Source organism: Engraulis encrasicolus, chromosome 9 (assembly GCF_034702125.1).
Source record: "Engraulis encrasicolus isolate BLACKSEA-1 chromosome 9, IST_EnEncr_1.0, whole genome shotgun sequence".
NCBI lineage: Eukaryota > Metazoa > Chordata > Actinopteri > Clupeiformes > Engraulidae > Engraulis > Engraulis encrasicolus.
In genome coordinates, this window is record NC_085865.1 from 12,077,174 (window position 1) to 12,101,594 (window position 24,421).

The 24,421-nt window shown below is 41.7% G+C and overlaps 2 protein-coding genes across 6 annotated transcripts in view; both read left to right on the forward strand.

Annotated features, from left to right (window-relative positions):
* Positions 1-4,477: 4,477 nt before the first annotated feature.
* LOC134454986 (C-type mannose receptor 2-like) lies at positions 4,478-6,983 on the forward strand. The gene is made up of 4 exons (XM_063206060.1): positions 4,478-4,733; positions 5,263-5,607; positions 6,256-6,606; positions 6,899-6,983. Coding segments are annotated over exons 1-4 (954 nt in total). The 3' UTR covers positions 6,901-6,983.
* A 5,649-nt stretch (positions 6,984-12,632) lies between these two features.
* The window catches only part of wdr37 (WD repeat domain 37), a 32,838-nt gene continuing 21,049 nt past the window's right edge, over positions 12,633-24,421 (forward strand). The window contains exons 1-7 of one of the 5 annotated variants that reach the window (XM_063206518.1): positions 12,633-12,767; positions 13,512-13,616; positions 14,349-14,533; positions 17,150-17,246; positions 17,748-17,843; positions 18,121-18,185; positions 22,474-22,609. In XM_063206518.1, coding sequence (XP_063062588.1) covers positions 14,396-14,533; positions 17,150-17,246; positions 17,748-17,843; positions 18,121-18,185; positions 22,474-22,609 — 532 coding nt within the window. In that variant the 5' untranslated portion in view covers positions 12,633-12,767; positions 13,512-13,616; positions 14,349-14,395. The other 4 variants (XM_063206519.1, XM_063206521.1, XM_063206517.1 and 1 more) reach the window with 4 other exon arrangements.

Genomic DNA, 24,421 nt, shown 5'->3' on the forward strand with positions numbered 1-24,421 from the left:
GCAGAGGGATTAATGTTTTCAGCATGCAAACACTGTTCATATTTAGTAGGTCTGCTGAAGCAACAGGTGGAGAGGAGAAAGCGACTGGAGCGCAGTCTGAAAGCGTCCGTCAATGGAACGCTATGGTGATGAGCATACCAAAACCCATATTTCGAGAATAGATTAACATGCGATATTTTCTTTATCGCGCAACAAGAGTCTCACATTATCGCAGCACGTTAACGCCGATAACGGCCCACCACTAATAAATATAGTCCACGTAAAACCTCAAAACTCCTGTGTTTTAGCCTGGTGTCTGAGACCGACCTCTGGTCATAATCGAAAAGCTTCAGGCCCGTAGCCAGGGGGGGTTCGAGGGGTTCGTTCGAACCCCCCCTCCCGTCCCCCACCCCCAATCGAACCCCCCAACACTGGGCCAACAATGACAATAACTAGGGGTGGGCATAGATTAATTTTTTTAATCTAGATTAATCTCACTGTAATTTTGAAATTAATCTAGATTAATCTAGATTAATCTATATCAAAATGGCTCATTCAGAAATGGCGCGCTAGCGAAATAATGCCGGAAAAAAACCTTTTTTTTTCCCAAAATGCATCTCATTTTCAAAAAATGGTCATGTTGATACTTGGTGATGAAAAAAAAACGCACTGCAATATGTGCAAAGTGTGTCCAATAGGAAGAATTTACAGTTATAAGATACTAAAATTTCAAAATGAATAGCGCTATAGAGGCAAATACAGATAAATCTATCAAACAATTAGGCTATTTAAACAAAATGACCTCAACAATTCAGCATTTCTAATAGAGAGAGAGAGAGAGAGAGAGAGAGAGAGAGAGAGAGAGAGAGAGAGAGAGAGAGAGAGAGAGAGAGAATCTGCCACTGACTGTTAAAAAGAGCAGCGGCTCCTTTAAGAGAGGGAGGAGCTCTGCGCACAAGTAAGCTCAGCAGCCCTCAGCAGAGGCAGGCTACTGGATATGTAGAACCAACAGCACTGGCCCACGGCAATTTGGCCTAAACCTGACAGTTGTTCTCAGAGTTAGAATTCCAGAGGTGTTACAACTCGAAATTAATTCAGTTTGCAAAAAAAAAATCAAGCGCGACAACCGCGAGGTTTATTACCGTCTGACATGAGAATAGGCCTATCTCACCGAGTCGCAAATGCGCGAATGCAACACAAACATTCAGCGAGAGTATATTGGCAGTTTCAGTTTGACAATCTTCAAATCGCACGGAATATTTTGCAATTATGGCACAGGCAAGATTTCTGGAAGTTTTGTATGTGTTCCATGCAATGCGAGAGGAAATGTAGGCCATGTCGGGCTGGTAGGCTACTCACCAGGGTTCGAATTACAAATTTGACCCTAAGGGAGCCCCTGTTAAAAAAATAAATAAATAAATAAATAAATAAAAATAGCATACCCTTCAGCATGTGTAGTCTGGATACGATACGCAATTCATTACGTCATCGATTTGCTTGCCATCGCTCAACATCCCTGACACAGAGGGTAGGAGCTAGCTCGTAGAGGGAGATAGATAATGGCCCACACACGCACGCCCGCGCGCACACACACACACACACGCCAAGATTTCAGGGGTCCCTTGCTGGTGCACATCTCTTGGAGGGGCATGGGTAAACAACAGGGGGGACAACAACCATAAAAACACTGTTGGCAGTGCAACACACATCCACGAAAAGAGGTCGATGGCGCACCATGCATGTCCGGTCCAAAACACATTTGGTGTTACCACAGCCCTTATAAGAAGTCTTCCTAAGAGTATCTGTGGTGTTACCTCAAAGCGTAAAATGAAACGTCATCACTTTACACAGCAGGGCAGGCTACTAGCAAAGTGAGCACACAGACGCGCGACAGACCAATCCAGACACCCACTAAAACAAACCATCCTACTGCTGTGTTTTGTTGCCAAAATCACTGTATGTAATGAATAGTTTACAATAGTACATGAACAGTAGGGCGACCACCAGTCATCCAATAACGCTTAGTTGCAGGTAAGCTTACGTCTGAAATGTGAAAAACACTATTTTGTAACCGATCAATCTTCAAGCACCACCCAACTCTTCCTTCATCATGAAGATGTACACAGCACTCCCCTGTCGTTTAGGCATGATATCTGTATTGAAATACCATTTAGAGAGCATTGCCAAACTCTCCTTAAAGACAAGTAAAAGCAAAACATGACGAGCAGGGGCACAGATTTTAAAGCGCACGAAATTTGAAAAGAGAAAGTAACTATTACACCCGAGTCCGTCTACACAGCGCAACAAACCCATCCTTTAGCCGAACCAAAAGAATGAATTTAGCAACAATCGCACCGGGCAAGCAGACCCAAGTCAGCATGTCGCGGAATGCAAAATTAATAACCAAATTCCCTTACCTTAGAACGCTGTCGTGATCTCGGGTCTGCCGCAATTATTCCATATAAATCCAGAGGTGAACACACGCAACACAGCTAGCAAGCTGGATAAGTTATGTGCTAACATTGATTTTGGCAAGTTCCAAAGTTCCGTTTCAGTGAGTACGCGCATAGCGGTGTGGTGGTGAAGTACAGCCATACCTCGCGGTTTAATAAACACGTTCAATAGGCGGCCTACGGTTGGATGCATGGTGATCGGAAAATGAAACATTTTTTATTTATATGGAGATATTTATATTTAATATGGATATTTAGGGCTGTTTTCCTTATTAAGATAGTATAAATGACACATTGAAGACATAGACAGAAAATCAAGTTTTGCCTCTTTCATGGGAGCCTGAGGGAAAGGGAGCTCAGCTCCCTTTGGCTCCCCCGTAATTCGAACACTGCTACTCACACACAATAATGTCTCTATGCTTCACCTCAAACAATAACATCTCTTTAGTCTACCACTTATGAAAAAGCACTCAAACAACACCTACCACGGCAGAGGGATTAATGTTTTCAGCATGCAAACACTGTTCATATTTAGTAGGTCTGCTGAAGCAACAGGTGGAGAGGAGAAAGCGACTGGAGCGCAGTCTGAAAGCGTCCGTCAATGGAACGCTATGGTGATGAGCATACCAAAACCCATATTTCGAGAATAGATTAACGTGCGATATTTTATTTATCGCACAACAAGAGTCTCACATTATCGCAGCACGTTAACGCCGATAACGGCCCACCACTAAAAATAACTGTCAGATAGCAGTAATTTGAAGCAATTCATGTCCATTTATGTTAAGAGTGGGGAGCAACAGATAAACAATTAATGACAGAAACAGACTCACAGCAAACTCATAATGAATAAAATATGTCTAAATTAAAATATTTGAAGTGTGCTCGTGTATTTGGGGACATTGGAATAGGGAGCCAAATGAAGTCCACCTACGGGGGAAAAAGATCCCCCCTACCAGAAGGCTGGCTACGGGCCTGAGCGCCACATGTTATCCTACGTAAATAGGCTACTCTGTCACGCCACTGGTTCTCACCACTATTGCTATGTCTCAAATGGTTCACTTGTGCACTTTGGACACTATATTTTAGTGCGTAATTATTAATACACTGAAACATCAACACTGAAGAGCACAAGTGCACCATTTGAAATCCTGCATCTGGCTTGATGAGCCAGCTGAAAGGCTACAAGTAGATAATTTGATTAAATGATTTGCAATAACAATTGTATGGTGGTGACTGTACGTATTGGTGCTGCTAAGTGCTACAGTACAGTATGCTCATCAAAGACTTTGATACGTCAAGTTTGTATAAGATGACACTGGCGACATGGAAGTGGTGTATTATGACAGTTAAGTGGTGAAGATAAGTGTTGAATGTGGTGTGGTTTATGTATGGTGGCACTGCTGGGTAAATGACGGGGTTGGTGCAAGTATGCGGTGTGAGTAGAGGCAGGCAGTATGAACTGTATGTAAGTGTGCATTTGGTGCTTATGCAACTTGTATACTGTATATGAGTGCATGAATATGAGCAAGAAATAAATCTGACAAATGCTGTAATTGGATAAGTTGACTAGTCTGATGTGAAGATGAATATCCCTATGGGACAAATTGAGACTCTAATCTAAAAATGTACTTTTGTTGCAAAACATTTCCGCTCCATATTAAGTTTGAGAATCCCTGATGTGGACTACAGTTCCGGGTGTTTGATGCAAATAAATGTCATTCAGTTGATTTCACAGCATCACTTCCTTTTTTCTCATCAAACTCCTCACTGTACACACGGACAGCTGAAAAGCTCTGGTTACGAGCTTGGCAAGTCATTGGAGTTAATTATTCTACAAGCTGCTATGCCATTTTAACGCCAACAATGCTCCCAATCCCAGCCTCCTGTGGTTTAACCCCCCCCTTTCAGGTGTCTGTGCTCTCTCATCCTCCTCTTCTGTACGTCACTTCCATGTGGTGAAGGAGAAGAAGAGCTGGCCAGAAGCTCAGAAGTACTGCAGAGAACATTTCACTGACCTGGCCACCATAGATGATATGGCAGAGATGAAGAACGTCAACTCTTCGATCCAGAATACATGTCCTGGGGAAAAGATTTGGATTGGGCTAAGGCAGGGAAGTTGGCGGTGGTCTCTGGGTGACAAGGGTTTCTACGGAGAGAAAGAGTTCAGCAACTGGACTCCAGACGAGCCACATTTTGGAGAAACAACTCAGCCGACTGAAAAGCATTGTGTTGCCATTAAGGATAATCAGCAGCAGTATTACCCATGTGAAAGACTGTTTAATCCCCTCTGCTATGATGGTGAGAACTTACCTACCTTTACTAAATCATGTGCACTCACATACGTTTGACTATAAAGCTGTATTGTTTCCCAGTTAGACTTAGACTTAGACTTCTTTATTGTCCATTAAACTTACATAAAATGGAGATTTTGCTTTGGTGGTGGCATAAGGACGCACAAGGACACACAAGACAAACACACATCACAGTCAACACAATAAAGAATATATATATATATATATGTGTGTGTGTGTGTGTGTGGATAAAAGATAGATAGATAAAACCTGTGGAATAAAATTAAAATCTCATTACTCAATTAAAATGAATAGACTATTCAATTTTACCATATTACTTACTGCTAGAGCCGCGCACAGAGCTTCCTATGCTGTATTACGAAGCACTGTGTTACTGTATAAAATTTTAAAATTAACAAAATACTACTGCTAAAATACTATTGAGGAGCACATAGAGCTTATCTACTCTCTGTTATTATAACCAGTTCTTTGTTAAGAATAGCCACAGCTATTAATCATGACTCCTACATTACCAGAGAAAAACTCCACACACCCCTATGTCCTGGTTTACAATGGAAGGAACTGGACAGATGCTCAGAGATACTGCCGAGAGAATCACACTGACCTGGCCAGTGTGAGGAACCAGACAGAGAGTGAGCGGATAGCCGAGGCCATCGGATCACATGACGGACAGGTCTGGATCGGTCTGTTCAGAGATGCCTGGGACTGGTCAGATGGCAGCAAGTCCTCCTTTCGCCACTGGGGCGATTGGGAGCCCAACTACGGCGCCAACAACCGCAACTTCTGTGTTGAAATTAGTTCCACTGGTCGGTGGAATGATCATAATTGTGATAAATCCAGATACTTTATCTGCTATGAAGGTGAGCCCACATACACTTAACACAAATTCCAGCTCACTTCCTCTTGTCTTACCCTGTCAATCTAAAATTACCCTTTACAGCCTAATATCACCTACGTGGACCTTCAGCTTACCCTAGCTCACCTGTCCACTGCCTTCTCCACTTTACCTGGTCTTACATCAGAAACGTCATCTAAATGTCCCATATTTCACCTTGCCATATGGGTATATTTATGGGCAGTTATGCCAAAGTGGTAGAGAATCAGGCATCTATCTTACTTCAAGGACCATATCTTACATCAATCACGCCTGCTCAGTTACTGTCCCTCACATGGCTAAACACACCTCACCTTAGCCTCCTGTAACACCCACAACGTAATAACTCACCACCAATGTAATAACCCGGCCAACGTAATAATTTCCTTTTACCTTTTACCTCATCCTTCATTTCACCTTTCTTACCGAACCATACATCTAACCTCATCTCAGTCATTTTACCCCACCTAACTTGCCGTACCACAATTCACTACATCAACATTTACTTACCTTGAGACTTACTTTTACTTTTTTTTAAACTTTAACCTTTAACCTTCCTAAAGAATTGTAGTTAGTATTAGTTCCCATCCATAGACTGCCGTCATACGGACACCATGACCTTTCTTTCCCCCAGACAAGCTGGTTCTGGTCCGCGAGCAAAAGAGCTGGATGGAGGCTCTGCTGTACTGCAGAGAGCACCACGAGGACCTGGTGTCTGTGTCCTCCGAGCGGACCCAGCGCTGGGTGGAGGCCAGGGCCATAGGAGCCTCCTCCTCCCATGTGTGGCTGGGCCTGCGCCACTCCTGCAACTTTGCTTTCTGGTACTGGGTCAGTGGAGACAGAATATGCTATGACAACTGGGCCCCAGGTGCAGAGAGAACGCCGGGCTGTGATATGGCTGTGGGGGCAGTGGGGAGAGACGGGGGCCAGTGGATCAGCCTGTCAGATACCCAGGAACTCAACTTCATCTGCAGCACCAATGCGTGTAAGTGTAATTTCTGTTTATCAGGTGTGTGTGTGTGTGTGTGTGTGTGTGTGTGTGTGTGTGTGTGTGTGTGTGTGTTGTGCGTTGTGTGTGTGTGTGTTGTGTGTGTTGTGTGTTGAGTGTGTGTGTGTGTGTGTGTGTGTGTGTGGTTGTGTGTGTGTGTGTGTGTGTGTGTGTGTGTGTGTGTGTGTGTGTGTGTGTGTGTGTGTGTGTGTGTGTGTGTGTGTGTGTGTGTGTGCTCTGATTATCTAGTGACTTGGTTTCTCTTGTCTGTGTGTTTGTCCTGTAACAGGATTCTACCACACCGTTGGCAGCAGTGGACACCCTCTGAAGGAGGTGAAATACAGTAATTGTTTCATTGTTGTGCTCTTTCGTCCGGTTTTCTTTGCACATTATAAATATTTCTTTATTCAGTCAAGATTGTTCTCCGTTGTGGTACCCAAGTGGTGGAACGGTCTCCCAGAGGCAGCAAGACTACTTGCAGCCTTCAAGAAACAACTAAAGACCTGCCTCTTTCGCGAGAATCTACTAGACTAATGCTTGAACTGGCCTTGCCCCAGGGCAGACTCCTGACATAATGTTTAGTTTAGTTTAGTTTGTGTTTGTGTGGTTGTGTGTGTGTGTACTCGTTATTTACTCTCTGCACTTGTTGTTCTGTATATCTCCTGTGCACTTTGTATTTGCTTGTGATGTTGGCTTGATTATGTCCTCTTTTGAAAGTGGCTTTAGTTATAAAGCCTCTGCCAAATGTAATGTAATGTAATGTAATATTCATCTTGGTGAAAAGTATTGATTTAATTTGCTTGATTGTGATTGTACACAGTAAATTGTGTAGAGTTAAAATAACACTTAAAGAGTTAAAATTAACACTGTTCTAGTGTCTATTTGGTCCTGCTCCAGATCAGTGTTAAACACTGGTGTTAGATTTATAGTGTTAAGCTAACACTATAAAGAGTAAAGCAGTTTCGGGGAGCACCCTACTAACAATTTTTAGTTCTAAGAAGGTTCCTGGAACACAAGCCCTTGGTTCCAGTTTAGTTCTGGGGACGTCCCCAGAGAGTCATGTTTGGTTATTTTTCCGTTCTCACTTGGTTGGCAGGAAAGTTTAATTTTCGTTCCTAGAATGTTATATGTGTAGTTCCCATTCCGTTCCCTTATTGTTCTCTCACCGTCACTTTATTCCTGTTCATGTCATGTTTGTTCCCTTGCCATTCCCATATGGTTCCCTTAAACTTGTTGGTTGCATATTTGGTTCCTTAGACATGCTCCTGATGTTCCCCCAACCTGTTTATTATTGTGAATGTTTTTTGGTCCTGCCCCACTATCTCTCACCATAGTTGAGGTACCCTGATCATGGTAATTAAGCACCTCCCATCCTCCACCATGACTGAAACACCCTGCGCCTGGCATCAGTTTGCCACACTGCTCACTTAAGATAATGTTTAAAGTTGTTCAAAACATGTGAAATGTCTATGTTTTATATATATCACTCTATGCTGTACTGCACCACAATGTGAGAAATATCAGCTGAGCATGTATGAACACAATCTAGTTGGGATTAATATCAAATGTTTTCCTTAATGAAGTGTAAAATTTAACCATACCACCTACATCAAGTGCATAATGGAGCAAGCAATGTAACATGTGCTGTTACTGACTAGCTCACAAAGCAAGGCACAAGATGTAGCTAACAAATGCCATAAGCCAAAAGCGCCTTTAGCTTGCTTGCAAACATCAAGTGCACAATGGAGCAAACAATGTAACATGTGCTGTTACTGACTAGCTCACAAAGCTAGGCACAAGATGTAGCTAACAAATGCCATAAGCCAAAAGCGCCTTTAGCTTGCTTGCAAAGCAGGTAAACAAGCACTATGCTGTGCCATGCTGACCAGCCAGCAGGCAGGCAGGCAAATATTTAAAGCACTGTGACAGTCCAGGTTTATATACAGGCTCAAGAGTACCATGTGACCAGATTGATTAGGAGTTTTTCAGGTGCAAGCAATTGAGTCATGATATACCAGCCCTAAGTAATTAGGTTTGGCCAGGCGCTGATGGACAGATTGGTTTTGAGGGGCCTGCTTGTTACCGGCAAAGGTGTAACAAGTTCTCAAGTTATTTCTTTCACTCAACACATCTTTTGTGTGATGTTATGTGCACAGCCAAACCTTAGATCAACCCAACCAAGTTGAGTTAAATGAATGAAATGGAATAAAAAAAAAAAAAAGATTGTGTACATGATTAAAAAAGTCAAACGTTTTCTTTACGTTCTCTGTTACTAGGGCATACAATGGCGCAGACAAACTCCATCACCTCGAGGAGGCGGGGGCTCTCTGGAGTACTTCTGACTCCACACAATTTAACAACTTCATTTGTCACTGACACTGGAGAGCATCTCACTCCATTTGGTGTTGGAATTACTCCAATAGTGTTAATAAGCCTTAACACTGCAAAATTAACACTGGCAAATTTACTGTGTATTGCTGCTGTATCCCCATATCTGTTAAATAAAGATTTTGAGGTTTTTCTTTTCTGCACATTGCGAGCTTTGTACCATATTTGTTTAAATTACAAAAAAGATGGAAGCCAGACAACCTGAAATCTAATTTGAGAAACTTTATTGGGTTTATTTATTGCACAAACACATGTTGTGGTTACAGTAAATTAGTCAACATTAACAACTGGTGCCAAAGAATCAGAAATTCTTTAAGTATATAGAGATATGCCAATGTAATAGGTTGCTATGGGCACCTGACATGATCAGGTTCTGGTCTGCCTAAAGGGGTGTGTCAAAATACTCCTAGCATTGAATAGAACAGTCCTTAGGTCTGCCTAAAGGGGGATTCCCCCCCCTCCCCCTTGCAACAATAGAACCCGGAAACAATGGGCCAATGGAACCGCTCTCTCTCTACTCTCTCTGAAAGAATGGTGGGTTTCAGGTTCATACACCTCTAGCCATCAGTACAATTACTATCCTTGTGAAATCAACCACATCATCAAACATCCATTGTCATTGGTATGATATGCTGCTTCAAATTAACACATACGCCTCCTAAAGTGCACAGTTGTATAGCAAATGTAGGCTACTAATAAGGCAGTCACAGAGCGTCAGACTTAGCCCAAAGGTTGCCGGTTCGACTCCTGACCAGAGAGGTTGGTGGGGGGAGTAACTACAGTGCTCTCTCCTCATCCTCTTCCATGACTGAGGTACCCAGAGCATGGTACCGTTCTGCTGCACTGCTCTCTTGGGGCGTCATTGTGGAGTGCTGTGTCACAATGACCATGGGAGCTTGAGTTTCCCAGGTGGGCTTTCACTTTCACTTCACTAATATAGAAAGTATTAGAAACCCATCACCACCAGGTGAAGAATCAGCCGGCATTTCAGTGTGCATGGGACAAGTACATGGCAACCAGCAGTGATGAAGGTGATGCTGGTTGATGCTGGTTGGATGAGCTGTGACACACTAGCCCTCTGAAAGAGAGTAGCCTACCCATAGAAAATGGCTGTCAATCTATTTGTACTGATATAGCGTGTCTGTGTCTTTTGTCGTTTTCCCGTTTTTCGCGATTTTGTGCAAGTTTGGGTCCCCATTGAAAACAATGGTAGAACCTTCATGAACCAAGGTTCCGCCATTCTACAGATCAGAGTGTAGGAGGCTTTTTCGGTCATAAAACATCAACACTTTCACCTAGAAGTTTAGTTGACGTGTTGTTAGCAAGCTCTATGGGATGTCTCCAAGTTGTGAAATGTTCATGTCCCAACTCCCATTACTTTTTAAATGGCAGGGGTGTAAAAACGGAAGGGCTCTTGAACTTGACTCTTGAAGTGCCTTTCTGAAGAGGTCAGCACATCTTTCACAAGACGTCCATTTGTGACTGAACCGTTTAACCTATAAGCTTCATTCAAAGACTGTTAGAAAGATCACATGTATGACTCCAATCTGTGACCAGGACATATGCCAATTCTTTTTAATTTTTTAACAACAGCTATCTAAAGACCTAGAAACAGTTTTGATTTGGCCCTCTGCCTTAGAGCACCATACTAACTGCCATACAGTCAATCAGAACAGGTGCTGCCAATATAGGGTTCCATCTCAACTGTCACTTTCTCTCAACATTCTATTCTTAACGAGCATCTGCAACTACAGTTCTAGAAGTCTATTGTTCAGCTCTTCAATGCAATGAGTATTCTATTGCTGGAATACGGTATTTATGACAGCCAGCTGCTTGGCTCAATGGTGAAGGTGCTGGATTAGAGATATGGAGGTTGGGAGTTCGAATCCCACTTGGACCCATGTTGATTTTCAAAATTATATCATATGCAGTGTTCCTTAGCCAACTTAAAATACCATGTAAGGCCCTACCGTGGCTGATATGGTAGGGCACACAAATCCCACTCGGACCCATGTTGATTTTCAAAATTATATCATATGCAGTGTTCCTTAGCCAATTTAAAATACCATGTATGTCATTTAGTATCAATGGCAAAGGTGCTGGATTAGAGATATGGAGGTTGTGAGTTCGAATCCCATTTGGACCCATGTTGAATTTCATGCAGTGTTCCTTAGCCAACTTAAAATACCATGTATGTCATTTGGTATATCCCAAAAACGCGGAGCTACAACACTTTCAAGATGGCTGAATCCAAGATGGCTGAATTGTTTGGCCCATAACTTCTGACTGGGTGGATGGATTTTTTCTTTTAGCTTTGTTTTCTCAATAGTAGTTTGTTTTAATTTAGAGATAGAGATATCAAAAATAAAACTGCTCATCTCTGCCCCAAAAGGCAAGCCCGCTTCCAGCATTTTCTGTGAGAATGCAATCCAGTTTCACATAATTTCACTCTGCTGTTATAGGTCTAATCAAGGAGCAAAAAGCCAGGACACAGCAGCTCAGTGAATGCGGTCTCTACTTTGTGCAGCAGACTGTGTCAGAGACACTGTAGATAGAAGCACATAGCTCCTCCCCTGTGATCCACATAGCCTACACCTATTCGAGGGGAGATCTGAACAGGACGGAGATGAGTCAATTTGTCATTATGGAAAGAACACAAATGGACGGCAACACAATTCCCAAGAGTTTGAATTATACCCAAGACATCATTATTATTCAGCCCCTTTCATAACACTACTATAAACACAGACCCATACCTTTCAACCTCCCGGTAGGCTATAGCGTACAGTAGGCCTTTATACCCTCTGAACCACTGGCCTCTCTGAACACATCACCTGACCTCATTAAATCTGTCTGGATTATCAGGACACGATCAACACATTCTACTCTGTTTCCCTCAGACAGTTTGAGGTGGCTGAAGGCCGTGTTGACTTGGGGTCCAAGGTCGGCTGACAGGAATCCATAGTTGGGATTAAAAAAATAATGAAATAAATAACAACGTGAATTGTATCATGATAGCCTACTGTACACTGTAAAAAAAAATCATAGGTCTAATTAGGCCACCAGCAGAAAATACAACATATTTTCTTTAGGGAAATCAATGTGCTTATTTATTTCAAATTCGATGCAACAATTAACTGAACTCTTCTGTGCCTTTGACCATGAGACAATTTTTGACTATGGTGGAGAACATTTTTTTTCTATTCTATTTTTTCCTTTTTTTCTTTTTTCAGTGGTCATCTCATCTCTGATTTTGTGTGAATGAAGAGTGCCTTCTCTCCACCCACCTGAGAGTAGCCTACTGACAGAGCCCTAACAAGCTAGATTCATCCAATTAGAATTTAAAAAGTAGCCTAAAAGGGCATGAACACTTTTGGTAAGAGCACTGTAGGCTGCCTATTACATAATAGGCTGCAGTAGCCCATATCTTGCTGTTGCCAATGCATTAAATAACCAAGAGTTGGGTAACATTTTGCTGTAGCATTTAAAACATCACGCGCTGCACTGCATTATTAATTTGTCCTGGATTAGCTCTACCTTTTTGGCAGCACGAGGACATGTAATGTGATGCGAAACAGTTGTTAACAGACTTTTACACTGTAAACAAAGTATACCGGAAGTGTCTGTCAGACCACCAGTCGTCAAACAGGCTAGTTAGCTAGGCTGCTCATCTGGGTGATTCGTGAACAAGACAGCATTTTGCTTGGATTTATTTTGGTTATCAGCAGTGCAAGAGTGCAAGACAGCTGTAGAGACAAACCACGTTCAGTGTAAGTAGAAACAACATGCCCTGATGCGTGCTTGTTTCGTTTAATTCGCGCGGCAGTTTAACGTCATCTTGTAACTGTTTTGAGTGGTCGTTTTGGCTAATCATCTAGCCAGAAACAGCTGACCTGCCAAACATAGCTCGCAATCATACAGAGCAGTGTCGTTAAGCAGAAAGCTAACGTTTGCAATTCTATTGTCTACTGTAAATACAGGAAGGCCATTAATATAGCCCTTTCATGCAGACATGATTTTCGGAAAATATGCCAATTCCTGTCTATTTCTGACCTTGTGCTACCGAAGCAGTTCTTGCTAGCTGGGAACGTGTGCAAAATCACAGTTCTCGAGCACTGAGCTAGTTAGCTTCATAGCATGTACATGTCGTCTTCCACTGACTACAAGTTGAACTCGTCAATGATTCTGCATTATGTTGTTGTCCTTTACGAATAATTAAATTATGAGAAGTAACGTTGCTGCCATTCTGCCCCGGTGCTGCTAATCTAACAAACACTGATGGAAGTATGCTACGCATATTGTCATATGACTTGCATAGCATGCTCCGTCTTGTTTGGCACCATTTTGCTGTAAATGTTAATGTGTTTCGTTTCTGAATTTCACTCTAAACCGTGTTCTTAGGTGTAATGTCACGCTTGTCCTTAACTGTGTGTGTTGTCTATTATAATGCTGAGGTGTTTGGTGCTGGTGTTTTGACGCGTCAACTTTCTGGAACGTTTTTATTTGTTGTTCAGTGGTGAGAGACGGCTGTCCGACTACCGCACCCAGGCCGTCTTCTCTGCTTTCCAGTTTACCCTGAAGATGCTTCTGCTTTGTCTAATCACTGCTCCTCACCGCTGGTATTTTGATTTTGCTTTCTCACTTTTTCCGCCAGTAAAATACCATTTAACATATTTGTTGTCATCAGTCGATCCATGCATGTCCTCCATTGCTAACGTCCTGTCATTCCTGCTTGTTGTGTTGTGCACTTTTCGAAAGCGGTGTTTGATGTAACAGTGATTGCATCAGGGGATTCCAAGTGAAATGGTGCACTGACCACCCCAGATACATTTCCTAGGAGCAGACAATATGCACTAATAAATGCCCAGATCATCCATATCCAAATCAAGTCATGGGGTGCTTCTATCAGTACATTCATTGCCTGTTTTGGCTTACTGTAGGTATGTACCCAAGTCACTTGCCCTCATTTCTGTAATGCACCAACCCCCCCCCCCCCCAAAATTTAAACCAAGTCATAGTCCTTGCACCAAACCAAGGTCTCTACACAGGGTGTTTGCAACTGGCCAGTCAATTACCAACTACTCTTTCAGATAAGAAAATATCATGCTTGCAGAATACAATACAATACAAGTTACATGTTACAAAATGTATTTTTATATGACTCAAAGCGCTTTCAAAATGCACACACATTCCCACATTCACACACCAGCTGTGGAGGCTGCCGCAAGGCGCCAATTGTCCGCACGTGTGTTCTGCGACGAGTGGGAGAGCATGATGATGTGTGTTTGGATGCAACAGCCAGAGGGAGACATCTGAGCAGCAGTGTGCTTGTGCCGTGTACTCATGTCCAGGTAGTTTCAGGTAAGGAAGCTCGCCGGGCGGACGTCACTGAGGAGGGATGCCTGTTGAAAGCGGGAACAGTGCAGCCGCCAGACAAGCCAAGCAGAAGCGCAAGTCTCACAGCCTGTCCATACGGCGCACCAATAGCACCGAGCAGGATCGTCCCTCAGGCCACAGAGACATGCTGGAGGCACAGGTGAGACTTACACACACACACACACACACACACACACACACACACACACACACACACACACACACACACACACACACACACACACACACACACACACACACACACACACACACACACGTGTCCATGCACGCACATACAAACGTGCTCACACACAAACAAGCATGCATCCATACTCACATTCTCAAGGACATTGTTCACTGTCAAACACCGAAAAGGGTATTTTGACTACAGTTGAGAACTGCATAGGCTACACATTGCACATTTACACGTTTTGTTAATTAATATTAACTAGGTTGGAGGGCACTGACTTGTATATACAAGTCAGGGGTGGATTTCTTGGAACCAAAGTTGCTTACTACATTAGCTCCTTTGTTGTTTTCAATGCATTTTCCCCATTGACAACTACAGAAGTTGCTAACAGGCTAACAACTTCTCTGTTGAGAAACTGTTGGAGGGCCTAGAAGAGGGAGAATATGAGGTGGTATGGACTATTTTTGTTTTAGAGTTTTAAAGGGACACTGTGTGAGATTTTTAGTTGTTTATTTCCAGAATTCATGCTGCCCATTCACTAATGTTACCTTTTTCATGAATACTTACCACCACCATCAAATTCTAAGTATTCATTATGACTGGAAAAATTGCACTTTTCATACATGTAAAGGGGGATCTTCTCCATGGTCCGCCATTTTGAATTTCCAAAAATAGCCATTTTTAGCTGCAAAAATGACTCTACTTGGACCATACTAGAAAATATGTGTTTATTACTTAGTAAACTTTCATGTAAAGATCAAATTTGGCAATAGGCAGCCCAGTTTCAATGAGCAGCATAGTTGCAGTACCTTTTTTGACCATTTCCTGCACAGTGTCCCTTTAAAGCCGGTCTTGCAACATAGCTTCTGCTGACGATTTATCGCGCCTGCTGTAAACGTACTTAGAGTGCATCACAATATGTGTCCTTGCCTCCTCCACTTGTGCTTGTCTCCTCGTCCCTCCTCCTGGCTCCTCATCCGTGGAGAAAACGATAAAGTTTCCCAGCTGTCAGCCTCGCCACAACAACTTTTGAGGGACTGTTTTTCATTTACCATCCCAATTGCAAATGAGAAAAAGACTTTACAATTGAGCTTTTGCAAGATATTGAAATATAATGCTGTTGTCAGTGATGTCATCATGACGAGAAGCAAGTGGAGGAGGCAAGTGGAGGAGGCAAGGTCACATATTGGGATGCACCCTTAGAGACCAAGCATGAGGAAGAAGGTGTTTGCAGGCGTAGTTGAACTCTTCCTGGTTTTTTTTAAAGGCTAACTGTAAGGTTATATGTCGCACAGTTGTCTGTGTTTGTTGCAAGACATTCAGGAAGTTTGTGGTTTGAACCTGATGGAAATGCATAATCAACCACAAACATTGTTATGAACTACAACAATCACCTTCATTGCCATTCATCTGAACGATGCTTAATTTTCTTCCGTGAATTGTTTACATTCCAGCGTTTAAAATATAACCGTATTTAGTGTACAATAGATGAGAAGTCTAACTTGTAGTCTAATAATTGCTGGAAAAGTCCTCACATGGTAAATGGGAGGTACATGGCTCAAGAGGTGAGGAGCTCTGTATTGCATGATTGGATGGTTACTATACAGAGTGACTTGTGACTGAATTAGTACGAGCACAGTTCTACAAGCCCAGTATATTGACGAACCCGCTTAGCTGTAAAACAAAATTGCCTTGGTGAGTTGGTATAGTACAGCACCCTGTTTTTTCCCTTCCTGTTTGAATCTGTGTGGTGGATTGTGATGCCAAATGAGGTAAACCGTAAGCAGATTCATTTTTTAATGTTTTAGTGATGAGGGGCTTTTATGGCCTTAATGTAGATTAGACAGCGAAGAAAATGACAGGAAGTAAGTGGGAGAGGGAGACCGGGTAGGGTCGGGAAATGACCCAGGCGGACTCAAACCCAGGCCGCCCGCACATGGTACAGTGCTTAGCGTGCTGCGCCACATCACTCTCGGCAAATTCTTTAAATTTCTTCTTTTAATTATTAGCATTCAGAACTTCAGGTTTGTTCATGCCTGATTTGAGAAGGAGCACATGATGGAGATGCTTTGTGAAACTGGAGAGTGTGGTTGTCGTCGACATGTGGCATTTGCAGCCTGAAGGGCCACAAGCCACACTTGAAGTCACACCAAGCATATGTGTGTGTGCTCCAGGTTGTCAGGGTCAGAGGTGCAGCAGAGGAGTGCAGTGCTGTTTACACTTGTCTTTTACTTAGGAATACGCCTTTACTTGTCTGTCTATAGTTTCCAGTGTGAAAACTCTAATGAATGGATGTCTTTTTAAAAACAAAATCATGATTCTCGCTTTGTTTTGACTTGTTCAGTGGAGTTGGGTTTTCAGTGCAGAATGCATTTCTTTGCCCAGTCATAATTTTTATGAATTCTAAACAACTGCAATTAACTATGGAGGTAAGTTTTACGGTGGAAGGGCAAAATGGCACTAAGTAAGGACAACAGTCCTTTTGCATTGTAATTGTAGTTCCTGGTACTGTTAGTTGATGTTACGTACTCACATGTGCCATTTCAGTGACCCCTCTTCTGCAAAATGTTCAACTTTTCTCTTTAGGACTCGAAGCTGCCCCTCTCCTTGAGGAGCAACCTGATGGACCTCTTTGGACAAATAGAACGTGAATTTGAAAACCTCTACATTGAAAACATTGAATGTGAGTGTTAATAATTTTGATTGTCTTGTATGACTTCTTGCAATGACCTCTGAATAATTTGGCGAATCCCTTTGTAGCTCTTTGAGTGCCATGGACTTGAAAACGAGTCTTTTCAGAATGTATGGCACAGTGCCAAAGACTTGATATCAAGTCAATTGCGTTTTTGTATGGGGGGTGGGGCCTAACACGTTGATCTGGTATGTTTGTTGTTCACATGGACAAAGAACTCAATTTTTATGGCTCTTGAAAAATCACTCAGACATTTAAAAAAAGCCTGGCAACCCCCCGGTCTGAATTTGAAAATGGCTGGCACTCAATGAGTTAAAAGGATTTAGATGCCTTTACGTACATGCTCATGGGTTTTTCTTTTTGCACTGGCAGTCTGCTTAAGATTAATAACCTCTGTATCTTTAATATTTTCTGCTGAAAAGTTACTGCATAGTGATTTTAAGGCAATAGTCTTAGTGGCTTATGATGTGTGGTTGGTCCTTCTATCTGCAGTGCGACGGGAAATCGATTCTCTCAACGAACGCCTCGCTGGCGAAGGACAAACTGTAGATGGAGGAGACCTCACCAAAGGCGCCCTGAAAACCAAAGGTGAGGACTCGCCAAAGATGTTGTAATTTCAATTCCAAGGAATAATGGGGGGACGGATATATTGGAAGCATGCGTCCTGGATTTTAGACAAGCTGCTATGTAATACCACAGTTTCTGCATCCGAATTGATGGTTTGGGAATTCAATCTGCTGTCCTCCATCTAAATGTTTTGGGATATGTTCAGGTTATACTGTATTACTGTGCTCCTTTTCACAGGTCTTATTAATTTCAATAATGTTTAATTTAAATGTATACAATTTGTGATTGTTTTTCACAGCCAGCCACAGTACAAGTCAGCTTTCTCAGAAACTGAAGACCACATACAAAGCCTCCACAAGCAAGGTATGTTCATGGGTCTACTACAAAAAAAGACTCTCTGCATTCATGTCTTTGTGTAGGTGACATGGGTTATATCAGTTTGTATATGTATTTTCAGAGGCTGTTGGTTGCTTCAGTAACCAATGAACATTTTGTTTAAAGTTGTGTCCAACAGGCAGTCTGGGACTACTTTGCCATCGTACAGATTTCATTGCGTACCAGTCAATGCTTTTGTAAAGCTGTAACCCTGTTTTTGCCCTTTATGTTAGTATGACCCTCTGGTGTGCTCGCTTGCAAATGTCCTACCTCATGCCTTGAGAGGGTTTGCCAAGTCTGATGTAAGGCTTAGCATGATGACATCACATGTAGTGAACATTTTTTTGTGTCAACAAAAAATGGTAGACCTTGAAATTGCACAGCTGTCTGCATTTATTGTTGAGAAAAAAACTGATGTTGACAGATGGGATATGGGTTTATTTCCCCGTTCAAAATTGGTGACCTTGACAATTGGAAGACATTTCTTTGCATGACAGGATGCAATGCTATTTTTTTTTGTACTGATTTTATCCTACTATGATAAGCTGTGCCTGCATAGTGGTTTGGTAGCATGGTGGTTTAGTAGCATTTTTGTGCACAGGCCTGGGATTATATCTGATGTGTTACGCAAGTGGCAGCCTTATCCATTCCTTAAATCACAAAATATGTTATGTAATTGATTCCACAGCTTAGGCAGTGCTCCATTTATGTCACTGCACTATGATTGGGTGTGCCTGCAGGGTGGTTTGAAAGCACTGAAAGTTGCATCATTTTTTTTGTGCACAGATCTGGGATTATATCTGGTGTTATTCAAATGCAGCGTTATCAATTCTAAGTATTTTTTTTTAAATGACAAATATGTTGTCCAACTAATTCAGCTGCCGAGGTTGTCTGCCATTCTACCTTTGTGTCAGTGGCTGCATCTGACTTCCATATCTCTGCAATCAGGTTCACCACTGTGGGTCTTCTGGATTGGAATCTGAGTTCTGGCCATAATCAAATCTCATAAATTCTTCTGAAATTCTGTCATGGCTCACTTTTCTCTCTCAGAAAACCAACACGAATGATCCCAGTATACTTTAAATGCTCTTTTCTCTCTTTCTTTCTCCTGCTGCTCCTCTTCCTCACTCTTGACAATGTCTTCTAGCGCTCAAACTCTTTCCATGGCAAAGTAGGTGGACCACGCAACTTCAATGTGGGGAACTGGGAGTTGTGGGGTGGAGACTCATGGGTAATTCCTTTGTTTCGCCCCTTCGTGCCCGCCCCTCCTTTTCAATTTGCATGCTTCTTTTTGGCAGAGTGGGCGGGGAGATCTCTGCCTGTCCTCCCCAATTCCTTGGCTCGTAAAATATTAGTAACACACACGTGTAGTGGATTAAGCGTTAGCACGTAGAGACTTTTTTTTGTGAAGACCTCTCACAGGAAATAAAGTAATGTTCTGTCTTGTAAGTAAACAGAAAAAAACTGACTGCTGTTGAGATGTATGTCTCTACCACAGACATACTGTACATGGAAACATGTTGCTTATAGATCAATTCTGTACTTTGCCTAACATGTTGATCATGCAGTACTTGTATTAATAATATATTCATTTTCAACATATTTGTTGTCACCTATTGTACCTGGCGATCACAACCCCCATTAGTGTCATTCTTAACTGATGTCACTATGAGGAATAGTTGAATCAATTCATTCACAATGTCTGTAATGTGTGGCCTTGACCAAGAGGTAATGGGAGAAACTCAGTAACTCTCTGGCTGGACAAAGACAGTACGCACACACTGACCTGCCGCTTCCCTCTTTGGTTGTAAGCATATCATCACTGATGCAAAACCTTGAATGCTATATGGTTGACGTGCAATGTCAGTATACAATATATGAGCGATTTCTAGGTTTGTGGATGTGTGTAATGTTGTGGCTAGAAAGCCACTACATGCACAAATTGTAGTTGAGTTCATTCATTGTCAGCATACAATGACTCGTGAAGCAGCAGTTGTTTTATTACAGATGGCTTTTCCTGCATTGTGTGTTGTTTGCTTTAGCAGGTCCATGTAGGTACTGATGTACTGGTAAAAAGAAAACTGGGTTTATGTTTCATATTTAATATTAGGCACAAATGTCCATATTTGTGTTGGCACAAATGTGTATGGCTTATGCTGTTCTGTCTTTTGAAACGCCTTGGCAATTATCCTTCAGTAGGCAGTTGTCTGCTTTAGTGGTCAGGTTGCTTCATAATCATAGTTTATCAAATACTCAAGTGAATTAAATGTTCCATTTATTTACGTATTTTATATACTATGAGTAGCCTATAAAAATGACACACCATTGGAGTAGTTCTATTCAGTGTCATTTAGGGTAATTCAGGCATTGATAAGTCATTGACCTTACCTGACCTGACATTGGTACTGTACACATATGAAGTGAGCCCATTGTAAAATTAGCACCTCTTGTGCTTAGTTAGGTTTGATATTTCAGCAAGATTTGATGGAATAACAAGGTTTTGCACACAGTGATGGTATAACCCTAACCCTTCCTCCTAGCGGCTGAAGCTTGTTTTTAGCCTGCTTTCCCAATGCTGTGCTCGGGCAAACCTCTTATGTTTCTTCACTAAACAATGCAAATACTTTCATCAGCGTTGATGTGTTGGTTGGGATTCAGCTTTAGTATGGTTTAAATATCAGAGTTGTATTTCTTGAAAGTGTAGTCGCTAGCCAGTTATCAAGTTCGGTAGTTGCCAACAGGGAATTGCATTAGAACCAACTGGGTGGCTAGCATAGTTACCAGCTGGGGTTTTGAGAAATTAGATTTGTCACTACTGTATGCACCTCTAAAGGATTTGAATATGCTACAATGTTTGATATACATTAACTGTCATTAACTAATCGACATAAGCAATGGAGGTAACAAAATGAGGGGAAATGTTTTATATACAGTTTGTTTTACTACATCTTAAACAGGTTTTGTGTGTTGCACAGGAACGCACAGTAATTTTTAAATGACAGTATCAAGTTATCATATGATCATTGGGGGTGGATCATTATAATTTCAACTCTAGGATGAGCGATGCTCACACAACCATTGTCCAAGATGCACAGCTCCAGCTTGTACCATGACATCTCCACTTCTATAACTCCACTTCAAATGGACAGGCGTTTCCCCATGATGTCTCGAGTCATTGTTTCTCTCAAATTCTCCAGTTCTTCATTCAGAGAGGTCATGTTTTTATGTCCTCCACGTAGGACTAGTGTGTGTGTGTGTGTGTAGCGTCACATGGCTGTCACAGAATAAATATGTACTGTGTTGGTGGAGGCAGCAAGTTGTCATCAGTTTTTCAACTGAACAGGGCATTATTCTTTTACAGTGAAAATATTGCTGAGGAATAATAAGCATAAACACATCAAATTTGAATGTCAACATGGGTGTGTTTTGCATTGCTTGATGGAGGCATTAGCCTTAATATGTGTAACTATAACTGCAAAATGTAAAATCTTAGCGATACATGGTAGGGCTTTTATCTTCATAGAGACTTCCAGAGGGTTTTTGAACTATGATGTTTGGTATTGTTTGACTGATGTTGGTGCAGTATCTGGTCAGTAACCAAAGCGCTGAGATGCATATGGACGATTCCTGTTGTTGAAGCCTCTCTTGTCACGCCAGTCTTTTACTGGCTTATTGCGCAACACTAATGTCATTTAAAATAAAAAAAAATAATGGCCGAGCATTTTTCTCTCAATACTTAAGGCGTTGCCTTTTTTATTGAATTCTCTTCAGTGTTTTGAAATGATTGGAAGTTTTACACTTCTTGTTGCTATGGTATCGTGTCTTCATGCATATCCCAAAAGTTTATCAAGATGTAACGGTCTATGTAATGTCAATTATGATTTTATATTTTAATGCTTGCATAACACATGTGGAATCTCTCTTTTTTTGTAAATGGCCGATTTTTATCTTTCCTTATTTTCAACGACCTTGGCACAGTTTTCCTGAAGTATTATTCATTTTAAAATATATTGCTGTTATATGCTATGATGGCAGCCTATCCCTGGCTTTTGCTTTTGAGTGGTTGAGAAAAGATGTTTTTGCGTGTCTGAGAGTATTTTTGGAGCTAGCATTCATTAGTTCGACCCAGCAAACCTGTGCTGCATCACTGCTTTGATTTCATAGTTTTGACTGAAATTGCAGTTGCACATTGTACCTGAATGAGATCCCGGTTGCATGTAGACTCTACTGGTTTGCGCCATGGACTTTGTTGACCATACTGGACTTACATTTCCAGATCGTGTCCAGCTTCAAAGCCACCACGTCGCGTGCTGTTTGCCAGCTGGTGAAGGAGTATGTGGGCCACAGAGATGGCATCTGGGACCTCGCCCTCACCCGCACTCAGCCCACGGTCCTGGGCACCGCTTCCGCTGGTACGTATATGGCCATTCTGCCTCAGCAACACGGGGCAAGCAGCCTCATCACGCAGCTACACTGTAAAACAAAATGGGAGGTAGGTGATAAATTGGTGCTTGGATGGAACCCAAAGTTCCTCGGCCCTCAGCCCATCCTGGGCGCTGTATCAGCAGGTGCTCTATGTGCTTGACCGTTCCGCCTCAGCAGAATGTAGCAAGCAGCCGCAATACGCAGCTACTAGGGCTGTAGCGATATTGTATCGAATCGAGAAATCGCAATACACAGAGTCACGATATTGTATCGCGATACAATGAGGCAGTATCGTGATATGGCCTTTCAAAGTTTTGTTACCCATCAGTCCAAAAAACAATTAATTGATATGAAGTGATGGTGCTTCCAATCTTCAAATCATCATCATCATTATTATATTATAACTTTTAAAAATTATTACTAGCCTCTTGTAACCTATTCTACCGATATACTATCAGTTTTTATCCATAATTTTATTTTATAATGTGAAATCGTGGGGTGTATCGAACCATAGGTCATAAAAAGTGATACGAACCGAATCGTGAGTGAAAGTATCGTTACAGCCCTAGCAGCTACCATTAAAACTTCTGGAAGTCTGTGTCACCGACGAGGAATTGCAATTTGTAATATTCCGTAGGTCATGAAATTGAAGAATGCCATGTTCTCTCTACAAAAAGTCACACATGTAGCCGGTCATAAATCATAACCTCTGCTCAGCTCTGAGAACTGTAAAGGAGAAGTTGTTCGGGCATGTTAAATATATTTGTGTAGGCCCCGCGTTTCTCTGTTTGTGCCTTCCATTAGGGCTGCACGATTAGGGAAAAAGTCATAATCACGATTATTTTGGTCAAAATCATAATCACGATTATTAATCACGATTATTGATTTTTGCAGATTTTTTTGAAAATTGTAACAAGATGAAATATAACCAAGAATGAATTGCATACGGGATGAGCAAAATAAAATTAATTGTAATAATTATGTAAAGGCAATAGCATGAAACTTAAGTGGACAGATTTCTGGCCAGAAACACCAGCCTGTCAGTATGTTCTGGTTTCAAGGACGCTCTCAAAAGTAGGTCACTATTGCCACGATTATATCACGATTAAAATAATGAGTTCGATTTCTTTATTTTATCACGATTTTGATTATTTTTCAATTAATTGTGCAGCCCTACCTTCCATGTTAAATGATATACAGTAGTATGTCTGCAGTAGATGCGGATAAATAGTACTGAAAGGTTGTGCTAATGAGTCAGTGTTCATGGATGATTATGTAATAGTGAGAAAAAAATGTCTACCGCTATGGCAAGCATATGCTGTAACATGAATTGAATGCTGATCAGAATTATTAGCTGTTGAACACACGGGACACTTTTTTTAATTTTTTTTGGGGGGGTGGGCGTCATTGGCACATGGAGAAACTATAGGCCTACATTTCAGCCATTTATGTTTTCAGAAATGACATAAGATTTTACCCATGACATGTATAGTAGTACAATGCGTACACATTCTACATGAGGGATGCTGGTCACAGGGCCAGTTTAAAAAAAAAAAAATCAGTAAAAGGGCTGAACAACATTACACATATACAGTATCTCTATATTCACATTCATTACACATTCATTTCTATATGCAGCCTTTCTATATGTCTCCTCTGCTGTGTCAATGACGGCCTGTCGTCTAACTCATTATCATACAACTGTAAAACAAAGCCTGGGGAGTGTCAGTAAACTCATCCCAACTGTCCCTTCTCTGAAGGTTTTTCATTGCTCATAAACCCAAGTTAACTACAACAAC

Excerpts from the sequence above, each read along its gene's own strand:
- LOC134454986 (XM_063206060.1), top strand. The coding sequence starts at position 4,478 with ATGAAGAACGTCAACTCTTCGATCCAGAATACATGTCCTGGGGAAAAG. Across the intron at positions 4,734-5,262 it reads TAATCCCCTCTGCTATGATG|AGAAAAACTCCACACACCCC; the intron begins GTGAGAACTTAC and ends CTACATTACCAG. Across the intron at positions 5,608-6,255 it reads ATACTTTATCTGCTATGAAG|ACAAGCTGGTTCTGGTCCGC; the intron begins GTGAGCCCACAT and ends TCTTTCCCCCAG.